This window comes from Mus musculus, chromosome 1 (genome assembly GCF_000001635.26).
Source record: "Mus musculus strain C57BL/6J chromosome 1, GRCm38.p6 C57BL/6J".
Taxonomy (NCBI): domain Eukaryota; kingdom Metazoa; phylum Chordata; class Mammalia; order Rodentia; family Muridae; genus Mus; species Mus musculus.
This window is the reverse complement of record NC_000067.6, coordinates 13,623,181-13,635,309: the sequence shown is the minus strand read 5'-3', so window position 1 is coordinate 13,635,309 and position 12,129 is coordinate 13,623,181. Positions and strand designations below refer to the sequence as shown.

Here is a 12,129-nt window from a genome sequence, read left to right as displayed (position 1 = left end):
TCCGTGGCAGCCAGACAGTACAGCAGAGAATATTCACACCTGGGAAGCAAAAGGTGAAAAGAACCAGGAGTCATAAATGACTTGGAAAGGTGCACTCCTAGTGACTGACTTCTGCTCTATAGCCCACCTCTGAAAGATCCTATGTTCGGCCAAGGGAGCACCACTAGCTGCAGACAAGATAAGCCTGTGGGAATGGTCACATTCAGATCACTCCTGCATCTCTTTCTCTTTGCTTATTGACCCAGCTAAGAATTCAAACACTGTAGCCAGGTGCTGGTGGTGCTATGCCTTCAATCCCAGCACTCGAGAAGCAGAGGCAGGCTGATAGATCTCTGTGAGTTCAAGGCCAGCCTGGTCCATAGTAGGAGTATCAGGACAGCCAAAGCTACACAGAGACACCCTGTCTCTCTAAAAACAAGCAAACAAACAAAAGAATTCAATACAATATTGAATTAGAGTACAGACAGTGGACATCCTTGTCTTGTTATTGAGTGTAGAAGAAGTGCTTTGGCTTTCCCCAGTTTGTGTGTTAGCCACTAAACTTGTCGTACATTACCTTTATTATTCTCAAGGCCAGCACGCCTAGCCTGCTTCCTGCAGGGCTTTTATCATGGAGGGCTGCTGAATTTGTCAACTTTTTTTTTCTTCTGATGTGGCATTCATTACATATATGGGCCTTTTTGCCTTTGTTGTTGAGTCATTGTCCTGGGCTCTTCTTTGTCAAGGGCCCACAGTGGTACTTCAGTCCTATTTCTCACTACAGAGCTTTGCTTCTTTCTATCTTCTCGTTTTAATTGTGGTATGTCGCATATACTAGAATTTCTTTTTGATGTTCCAATTTAACAGACTGGGTTTACAGAATACTGTGCAGTGATCTGAAGTTCATGGTTCTCCAGCAGTATTCTTTTTCACGTTCAATTTTGTTAAATTTTTTTCTCCTCCTTTTGGCTAATTTGGCTAAGAGTTTGGGAATCTTATCCTTTAAAAAAAAAAGCAGTTCTTTGGTTGATGTTTTGTATTCTTTGTCTCTAGTTCTTAATCATTATCCTCTGAACTGTTATTTCTCTTTATTAATCTTGAGTTTGAGTTATTTTAAGATGTCGGGGTACTTAACTTGCTTATTTGATCTAAATCTCTGGATTTTTAATGTTTATTTACATTCGTGTGTGTGTGTGTGTGTGTGTGTGTGTGTGTGTCACACATGTGGAGGTCAGAGGACACTCTCAGGAGTTGGTTCTCCTTGCACTGTGTGGGTTCTGAAGCTCACACTCAGGTCTTCAGGCTTAATGGCAAGCGCTGTTGTCCACTGAGCCATCTTACCAGCTCCTGTCTGGTTTGTTAATGTAGAACTTTGGCTCTTGTGTGGCGTCTCCTGAAGAGATTCGGATTACTTTAGGTCATGCTTGCAGTGTGATGCCGACTCTGTAAAGGATCTCTGCGCTGGGTGTGTGATAACCCAGGTGGTCGACAGTGTCTTAGTCTTATGGCTTGAAATGCATCAGTTTGTGTTCCCAGGCCTTCGTGTTTCTGCTGACAAGTCTGCTCTTATTCTAACATTTTCCTTTGTGGCTTGACATGACCTACACAGGTTCAGCATTCTTTAATTGGTTCGTACTCTGGGCATTTTCAATATAGTATGACATGGAAAGGCTGTTTTCTGGTCATGGTTTGGCTTTTTTTGGGGGGGTGGGGGATTCTAAATGTCTCCTGTCCTTGAATGTTCATTTCTTTCCCTACACTTGGGAATTCTTCTGCTGTAACACCCCTAAGGTAGATTATATGTGTCTTAGTTTCTTTCAACACTACACATGCATAGGTTTGCTGTCTTCATCTGGTCCAGACTTTTGAGTGTTGTGGTTCTGGTTTTTGTTTTCAGTCTTACTGATATTCAAATGTAATAATTTCTCAATGTCTTCAGGCCTTGGTGTTCTTTGCTGCTAGCGTTGCTTCTTCCATTGGGGCTTCCCTGCTGATGTTCAGGAGCCACTGCTAGCCCCGAGGTCTCAGCTAAGTGGGTTCTCACTTCTTTCAGAGGTCCCCCAATTTTTATACCCAGCAATGGCAAGTTTCCAAGCCAAGACTTATCCACAGAGTTCCTCGGTGGACATGAAAACCTTAGGGAACTCAGCAACTTGAGTGCCTCCAGATGCTGCCAAGTACTGGAGCACCTTGCAGGGAGAGCGTGTGAGGGATCCAGGCTTAGAGCTGTCAGTCCTGCCCGGACACACGCACAAATGCAGCTCTCAAGGCCAAGGGACCACAGCTTTCCATGAGCGATAAGTTCCTCAACCGCACAGAGCAGGGCCACCAGTCACCCCAACAGTCTCTTCCTATTCTCTGAACGTCCAGGCAAATCCAGGTTTGCACCTGCCTTCACTGTTGCTTCTTTCAGTCTTCTCCCACACAGATAGACACCATGGCAGCCTGTCCCCCAGCTTGCTAACTTGGGGTTATTTCTTGATTTCATGTCCAGTATAGCTCAATCTCAAGCAATAAGCCCCTCTCAAGATTGCCCTGGGCTGTATGTAGCACTCCAAGATGTGGGAGCAGACTAAAAGGTCAGTGCTTCTCCATCCGCTGCGACATAGAAGTCTTGGTCACACCAGATCCCTAAGGTAGATTTAAGGCCTTCCAAAACTGGGTCTCCTTTCCTCCGGCCGAGACCACCAGGCTGCGGCCATCAGGGCCGTCTCCCTTCCCTGTGCCTGCAGCATCAGCTTCTCTCCTAAGGAGTTGGGGTGGAACTGAGATGGTTTCAAGAGCGCCCACCTCTGTGTCACCTTTGTGTGTGTCCATCCATGCTTCTTAGAAGTCCTTACCTCTCTCTGGTTTCCCAGGCTCCTCCCTTTCTTCTCCCTCAGGACAGTTTGATCCATTACCCTGACTCTTCTCACCCACAAAGCTCAACAGAGGGCGCTCCTAATAGCCATCCCACCCTATGTCTTTAAGTTCCACCTCTGGCTCTTTCCTGGCTGAAAGGCATAGCCATAGCATTTTCTGTAAGGAGTTTTCTTCAACATCCACACAGCCATTGACGAAAGTGCCTCAGTCGCTGTTGTTTTTGTTAACTGACTCTGACTTCTCTCATAAACAACATTTTAGCTGTCAAAACTTGGGTAACACCTGTCCTCTGAACTTTTTTTTTTTAACTCACAATGTTGATATGTCAGGTTTCCATAGCAACTATAAAATGGTACATATCCAATCTCCAGAAGAAGAAACTGTTATATGTCAGATGTCACTGCGCTGGTTACAATAAGAATGTTCAGGGGAATTGTTTAATTTTCTAACTTGCTCCTAACAAAACAGCCATGGGCAGACCTGTCAGTTCACCTACATTCTCCCATAAGCTCTCCATGCTCAGGAAATAGTAAAGGCACCACCTGGCTGGGCGTGTGGATTGCCACGACGTGGGTGGAGTAGGTACTGATGGCTCTCTGTGAGACAAGAAGCAGCTGCTGGGACACTCCCGAGCTAAAGACCAAGAGAGGCTACCTACAAAGGGCCTCTAGTGTTTGCATCCGTGAACCTCTTCTATTATTAGCAAGGAAGTTGTCTTTATGTAAATTAAGCTTTATCACCATAGTTACCATATAATAAAGACTACGTCCCTTTGGCTATCATCGAGGGTCCTTTATATAGTCTGTGCTCAACAAAGCCCTATGAAGTAGGTGATTGGTATCACTACACAGCTGCAGGAACAGGCTCTGAGAGACTCACTTTTCCTCACAGGTCTAAAAAGGACCAACCTGTCACAAAACAAAGTCCAGTGCTCTTTATGTGATCCTAGGTTAGCCTGCTTCTGGGTGTTTTGTTCTCAAAGATTTTAAAAATCCCTTTTGTGGACTTCTGTCCCATGCCACATTGTTCAAAGAGCAGGCAATTTCAGGGTAACTGCATTTGGCTTGTCACAAGTTCTGAGTTGCTACATTGGCTAAAATCTTTTAGTTCTACTGTAGGTCTTAGCCTACTTTTGTATGCTTTTTCAGTCTTTTGTTAGTAAGCTCACTGTAGCAGTTAAGACTTACCCCTTACTGGTTAAGAACTGCCTAGTGGGAATCTCAGCCCCACCCCTTGTTAGCTCCATAGCTGTGGGCAGCTTATGTTCCTTTCCTGTGGATAGTAATAGTACCTACCTCACGGGGTCCTTGTAAGCACTTCAAGTGTGTGGAATAATGCCGAGCACCCGGAGAGCACTTTACATGCTACCTACTATTATTGTGGCTGCCATGTTAGTGCATATGTTATTGCTAAAATCAATCTTATATTTTAAGGTACATAATAGCATTACATATTTTCATTTGATAGAATTTGCTAAAGGTTTTTGGCATTATACACAATGTTTTATTGTTGCCATCAAAGCTTAATTTTTTCCCCCCAGGCTATCTGTAATGTAGGGCTTTTTATTAGCAAACATTAATTATATATAACTATCAGTCTCCTTATGACTTTTTCATAATGTACTTTGAGGGGCTTGAGAGAGGGCTCAGTGGTTAAGAGTGTGTGCTGCTCTCTCAGAGGATGGAAGTTCTGTTCTCATGTCCAGTGGCTCCCAAGGACCTGTGGCACCATCTCCAGAAGAGGCAGTGTAACTTGTGGCTCCATAGCACCCACATACATCACAGACACACATACACGTGGAATGGAGAGAGATTTAAAAATTACATTTTGGTGATTTTTACCTAATACATTTCTTGTCCCCCTCCCATTCCCACCAATCCTTTTCTTCTTCCCAAATACCCCTCCCCTTTCTACTCTAATGCCTCTCTGCGGCAAGCCAGTGAGTTTATCGGGGTTGCTCACAGGAGCATGAGTGAAAGTTGTTCACAGAAGGAGCCCTGGCAGTTTACCAGTGGCTGCACTACTGAGATGAACTGCCTCTTCCTCTCTTGCAACTGTTGACAGACAGCAGATCCTCAGGGAGAGGCAGGGATCTGGAGAGACCTCCTCCCATCACAGACTGTTGACAGGCCACTTCTGAAGGCCCTGTGTGCAGGCTTTCCATCTTAGACCTGTGAGCTTTCCAAGCAATGAATATGTTTGTACTTAGTGTTTCTTATTTGGTTGCACTAATTTGTATTTTTCTTTTAATTCAGGACATGGCCCAGTCATCCATAATGCTGAAGCTAAAATTCTGGAATATATTTCTCATAGAAATAACCGAGAAGAACAGATTATTTCATTATTCCGTGATAACTTTGAGAAATCATTTACCGTAACGGAACTTAGGACAATGATTTACAAGGTGACTTCACTTCTCTGTACATGGCCACTCGCTATTACAGTAGCATTCATTAAGCTGTAGGGTAAACTTAAGACAGCCCAGGGGTTTTCATTCTCTTAAGTAATGCCAGTTGTCTACACCTGAGACCAACAGTTTACGTTAAGAAAAAAATGTGTCCACAGAGAGCAATCATAGCCATCCTGAGCCTCTGTAACCCTTACTTCCTCTGCAATGTAAGTAATGACACAGTCTATTCTAGCCATCTTGGTTAGACCCTCTAAGAAAAAAGCAAAATAATACAAAAAGCACCCAAGGGTAATGGCAGTGGGAAATGTTAGCCTAATACTGGGGAAATGTGCATCCGAACATGAATAGAATGCTTTCTATAGGAGGGACTCCAGACTCAGTGTGGGCCCTGGGCACGTACATAAACAGGCAGTCACCATGCACGTGTGTGAAACACCTCCTGCACGTGGACTGGCATGAGACAGCCTTCAGTGAATGAGTCATTCAGCACTTGTTACATACTGTATGGGCCACGTGCTAAGGTGGGTGCAGAAATACAGCCATAACCGCAGCCCTTTGCCTTCCGCAGGTCCAAGGATTAGTGAAGACAGGCTGCCATAACAGTTGCCTCCACACACACTACATGGATTATATAGATTGAGAACTCTTAATCCAAAATACCCCAGTACTCCAAAGTCTTCACATGTTGGGGCATTTGGAATATTCAAGTCATATTTTCTTCACACTGAACTTCAGTTCTATACACCATACGGTAACACAAAATTTGAAGTTAGTTTTACCCAGTGAGGATAGAGAGTGATGGGCTGTCTCTAAAGGGGGAGTACGCACTGTCCAGGCAAGCGTAGAAGGAAAAAGGAATCTTCAGTGAGAGGCACATTCAACCACTAGGAGTAGCCATAGACCCCTTTGCGTTTGGAAATCCACAAAGAAGACATGTAACAGGAGTGTGTATGCCACAGGTGAGGGGAGACAGGAAGAAAGTCTCCGGAAGTGAGGTAGGAAGAGGACATGTGATCAGATCACAAGGAGACCTCACTGCCGGCTAAAAATCTTAGATGGAATCCAGTGGTCTGGGAATGGTCACTCACAGATCTTAAGTGGTGAGGTCTCAAACCTTACAGTGGTCGTGCTGCTCACAGGGGAGTTTGGAAATCACCGCTGCTTATTCCCATGTGTGTAAGGGAGACACATGCAGTCCTGGAACTCAGGAGGCAGAGTGAGTCTGAGGCCAGCCTTGCAAACAGTGAAAACACGGACTGAACTGTCTCAAAAGAGAGCGTGAGCCAATGAAACAACCCTTTGTAAACATCAGTATCGCTTTGCAAATATTAATGTTTTAAGGTAAACCTAAGGGAGAATATTCAAGAAAACTGTGAATGCTAATGAAGTGGGATAAATACAGAAAAATGGGTCTTCAAAAAAGAGGATTGAGCCAGCTGACTTCATGTACAATGGAACAGACAAATCCACTGACCTTTGACTGATATAACTTGACAATCCTGGCAGAATATTTCCAGAAAGCTGAGAAGCACAGTGTTCTGGTTACATCCACTGCTGTGCTAAATCATTCTGGCTGAAAGCCACTTGTGTAGGGAAGGACTTAGCTGGTGAATAGCTGTGGGTCACAGTCCATCACTGAGGCAAATCAGGGCAAGAACACAGGGTGGAAACCATGGCACAACTGCTGTAGCTAACAATCTTATTTTATATAGCCCAGAACCCAGCTGCCTAGACACCGTGCCTCCCATAGTAGGCTGGACCCTTCTAGGTCAATTAACAATCAAGGCAATCCCCACAGACACGCCTACGGGACAGTCTGATTTAGGCAGTTCCTCAACTGACGCTCTCCTGTCACATGTCTGTGGACTGTGTCACCATGACAATTAAAGCTAAGTAGGACACAGACAAAGTGAGTTTAGTCAAGAAAATTGGTTTCAGAATTATAATCCTTATTTAAATAATAAAATTTCTCTTTATTGAAACGACATGTCAATATTACATTATTTTAGCAAAAGTAAAGGAGAGCTGTGAATCAGAGACAAAGATATCATTATAATACCCAAAAGAGCATAAAGCCAATTTAAGATTACTGAAAACTGAGAAGAAATCTTTATACCCGCTCCCTTGTTTATAAATATTAATGAGATTCTACTGTGTGTCAGTATGCTAAACACTAGGAATTCGATAGTGAACAAAATTTGTGGCATTTAATTATTTTATCTATATAAATATAAGAGACTAGTATTCTAAAACAAGACCATTTGCAAGGTAGAAATTGTTGAAGTTGGTCTTATCTGAGCAGGCTCTCATTGTGACAGGCTGGTTTCTAACTCGCAGTGGCCAAGGATGAGCTTGACCGTCTGCACATCCTGCCTGCGCCTCCTGAGCCTGAGATTGCCTGTGTGCTGCTCGCCCACTTCATGTGTGCTGCTCGCCCACTTCATGTGTGCTGCTCGCCCACTCCATGTGTGCTGCTCGCCCACTCCATGTGTGCTGCTCACCCACTTCATGTGTGCTGGAGGGGAACTTGGGTGTTGTGTGTGGTAGGAAAGCTGGAAAAGGCTCTAAACAATTAAGTATTCTTTAAAAATGGGACTCCTTTTATCCTGTTTTTCTTTCAGGATGTTCCAGAGAATTTACATAAGATGGCAGAGCATAATCTCTTGCTTCATTTGAGAAAACTAGAGAAAGATGGGAAGATATGTATGTATCCTTCTGAATATTAATGCCTTTTCTCCTGGCACTTAAACAGTTTTGCAGGAGCTCACCTGAAGTCTCCCTAAGTCTCCCATTCAGTGAAGTAGGTCCAAGTCCTCTGCCATAGAGACACACAGTGCCTGGGGGGACCAAGGGTACTGGCATGTGGAGAACAGGCACAGCTTTTAAGTGAAGTCAGAGATGGTAAAGTGGGAGTTCTGTAACTTTTTCCTGCTGATAGATGAGCTTGTCAAATCAGGCATTGTTATAAAAGTCTAGTCCTTAAAATCAAGAAGTGAGCCCAAGGTTGAATTTTGTGTAGAAGCCTCAGCCATATTGCTTACCTAGTCATCAACAAGATTCGCCTAAGGAAGGTGCACTTTTCCTTACTATAAAAAAATGTGGAATCCAGTGATGTACTTATCTCTTGTTTTTACTTTCTGTTTTTTTTTTCTAGTCTACACAACAACTCCTGTCAAGAAATGGAAAGCCGTCCTTTAGTTACAGATCAGTGAAGTTCTGTCTTGTTTTGCTTTTAGAAGATGGTATTTTCTTTTAGCTATAGATTATATATTTATAGAAAATATTAAATGCACAACTTTGAAAATAACCCTTGATACTTGTAATCCGTGATAATTGTAAAATATGTAAATTACATTTTATATCTGGAGGACAGGTTACTGATCTAACCTTGGTCTTGGAAGGTTTTACCAGAAATTCAGAATCTAGCACTTTTTCAATTTTCTATGGATTAAGTAAAGTGGTTATTAAGAATAATAGATTTTGAACAATTCAAACCAGTTAATACTTTAGAGTTTGATTGTTAGGGTTTCTATTGCTGTAAAAAACAAAAATGACTAAGGCAGCTCTTATAAAGGAAGACATTTAATTAGGGCTGGCTTACAGTTCAGAGATTCAGTCCAGTATCATCATGGTGGGAAGTATGGCAGCCTGCAGACAGACATGGTGCTGGAAAAGGAGCTGAGAGTTCTACATCTTGATCTGAAGGCAGCCAGAACAAGACTGTCTTCTGCAGGCAGCCTGGAGGAGGCTCTCCCAAGCCCACAGCGACACACTTCCTCCAACAAGGCCATACCTCCTAATAGTGCCACTCCCTATGGGCCAAGCATTCAAACACATGAGTCTATGGGGGCCGTTTCTATTCAAACCACCACAGTTATTTGTTAGCATTTGCCAGTAATACTGCTTTCTTTAGCTACTTCAATCAACAGCACACATATCTGCATACGCATTCCTTTTCTTCAGCCCTGTCAATGCCTTTTACATACCAAGTTTATTTCACTTTTCTATCAATTATATCATTTAAGTATTGTTTCTACAGTTCTATGCTATGTTTATTTTCTTGTAACGGTATCCCATAAGCAATTCATAAGTTGATCATTAACAAATACTAAATATACTAATTTAAAATATTATGTGATTAATAATAAGTAATTCTTAAAATTTTATTTTATGTGTATGAATATTTTGCCTACATGAGTATCTGTGCACTCCATGTGTGCAGTGTGCACAGAGGCCAGAAGGGGCACTGGATTCCCTGGAACTGCAGTTACAGGTGTTAGTCACCATGTGTGTCCACAGAATCAAACTGGGTCCTCTAGAAGAACAGCCATTGCTCAGAACTGCTGAGCCATCTCATCTCTCCAGCCCACGACAGCATGCTTTGCAATTTTAGATTTTAGTATAGAAATGGCCATCCGTTTATATATGAATTATATACTAGAAAGTGTTTTCTTTTAATTAGAAGATGGCAAGATAGTCTTTTAAATATATAAATAACATTCTCAAATAATGGTTAGAATAGTGGTACTGCATAGTAATTTCCTCCAAATTAAAACATTCCGTCCTGGAGGGAGACTCCTAAGACTCGGGAAGTAAATGAAACTTAATGGGGCTCAGGAAATAAATAACTCACAAGTCTTAAAAAGTTTCTGAAACTTAAATAATTCAGCAGGTCCCTCCCCAAGGTTATCTCGGCAATACTGATTGCTGGAGAGAAGAGACTTTAGCCTCCTGAGCTGTCTACAGGTAATAGAGGAGAGCTCCAGGAAGATGCCTTTCCTGAGGCAACACCTCCCCACCCCACCCCACCCGCTGAAGTGGGCTTTTCAGTGATGCATTTTTATGCAAGCTAAACACATTTTTTTCTTGTTCCATGTAAATATGTCATATACCCAGAAGTGTTCCATACTACAAAATAACTAAAAACTCAAGAATTAAAAGCCAGTGACCCAGATAACTCACAAATGGACAACAAATGTTTCTCCAAAGAAGATGCCTAAGAGAAAAACTGTTTCTCGGGCTAGAGAGATGGCTCCGCGGTTGAGAGCAATGACTGCTCTTCCAGAGGTCCTGAGTTCAATTTCCAGCAACCACATGGTGGCTCACAACCATCTGTAATGGGATCTGATGCCCTCTTCTGGTGTGTCTGAAGAGAGCAACAATGGATTCACATACATAAATTAAATAAATAATCTTTAAAAACAAAAAAAAAAACTGTTTCTCATCTTTAACCAATACAAAGCCAAACACAAATTGGAACAGGTTCCAGCTTCCTGCCCATTTGGATAACTGTTTTGTTGTTTTGTTTTGTTTTTTTTTTGTTTTTTCTGAAAATAAAAAGAGCAGCCACTGAGGTACAAAGAAACTGGGACCTTTACAATCAGTTGATAGAGCAGCTTCTGAAAGATAAAACAAACTCACAGTATGTCTGAGCAGTTCAGCTTCTGAGAACCATTCCCAAAGCCTGACTTAAGCAGGTATCTACAGGGCTGAAAGAAAAACACCTTAAAAACAGAGATGCCTGACAGATGTTGCATGGTGCATGAATTCCAAAGACACAGTGCTACATGAGATAAGACACCAAAGGCAAACATCAGGATTCCACTTACATGAAGCAGGAAAGTGTATAGAAGGAAAGAATTGTGAATGATTTGGAGGAAAAGGGACAGACTTACTCAAGTTTCAGTAAGAGTGTAAAAAGTTCTGGGCATGAATGGTGACACTGACCACAAAAACACTGTAAACCTGAAAGCATAGTCAGTGCCAAGTGGTGTCCCTAAAGTGATCAGTAATAACTGCCTTCCACAGTGCCACCACCAAAAACTAAAAAATGGTGACACATCAATAAAATTTATAGAATTTAGTTTCATTGGTAAATGAATAGATTAGCTTACCTCTTAGCTGCTCTTTCCCAGAGGGTTGAATACAAACACCATTCAGTTGATCAAATTAGAAAATTTTAAAGAAAAAATCCTTCTTGGTTTGTGTGCATCCCACATGTCCAAGTGGTCCCTATTCTACCTCCAGAGTTCATTACCCCTAGCCAGTCTTAGTCCTAGCCATCATCATCCCTTCTGAACCAGTGAAATGCCTGTTACCTCTTGTTGGGGAAGAAGATGAAAAGGACATTTTGAGCTAAAAATCTGTGAAAAGCCAGGTGGTGGCAGCACACGCCTTTAATCCCAGCACTCAGAGGCTGAGGCAGGCGGATCTCTTGAGTTAGAGGCCTGGTCAACAGAGCAAATTTCAGGACTTGAAACTTGAAAAAAAAAATTTTTTTTAATAAAAAGCCATGCAGTCGTCACATTGCCACAGCATACTTCAGATAGTGCACATTGCAAGTAGATCTTCTCAAAGGGGAAGGATGGGGAACTACTAAATCTATTAGTCATTTTAAAAGCCTAGCAACAGAGCTATAAAAGCTGTGACATCTATTAAATGCTTTTTACTGGGGACTGTGCCAGATACTGCAGCAACAAAGGTGAGCAAAACAACATCAGGGCTTGATCGAGCTCTTGTCCTTGTTATCAAGATGAGATATATATAGTTATGTTTGTTGAGAGTAAAGAAGAATGTGTAAGCCGGTGGTCTATAATAGGCTGCTGACAGAAACGTGAGCTCAGTCTTACAAAGAAAGTGGTAGCCAGAAGGAAATGCAGTATTTGTTTAAATGAGGAAAATTATTCCCATTGGAATAAACTGTATCTGTGTTCCTAAACAGAGAAAATCATCCTGTGTGTGAACTAATTTCTATCAAAATCTCTGGTATTTATAATTGAGTCACAGTTAATCAGAATCTCATGAGAGCATTAACATCACACTGGAACCAGTGTACTAGAGTCACAAACAAGGGGTCCTAACTATAAACCCAGTGGTAC

General features: G+C 42.2%; 1 protein-coding gene across 2 annotated transcripts in view; it reads left to right on the top strand.

Moving 5' to 3' along the window:
• The window catches only part of Lactb2 (lactamase, beta 2), a 34,691-nt gene extending 25,274 nt beyond the window's left edge, over positions 1 to 9,417 (top strand). The window contains exons 5-7 of one of the 2 annotated variants that reach the window (NM_145381.2): positions 5,097 to 5,245; positions 7,873 to 7,954; positions 8,406 to 9,412. In NM_145381.2, the coding sequence (NP_663356.1) occupies positions 5,097 to 5,245; positions 7,873 to 7,954; positions 8,406 to 8,449 (275 nt within the window). In that variant the 3' untranslated portion in view covers positions 8,450 to 9,412. Of the gene's footprint in view, positions 1 to 5,096; positions 5,246 to 7,872; positions 7,955 to 8,405 lie in introns of both variants that reach the window. The other variant, XM_006495490.4, reaches the window with a different exon arrangement.
• Positions 9,418 to 12,129: the final 2,712 nt, after the last annotated feature.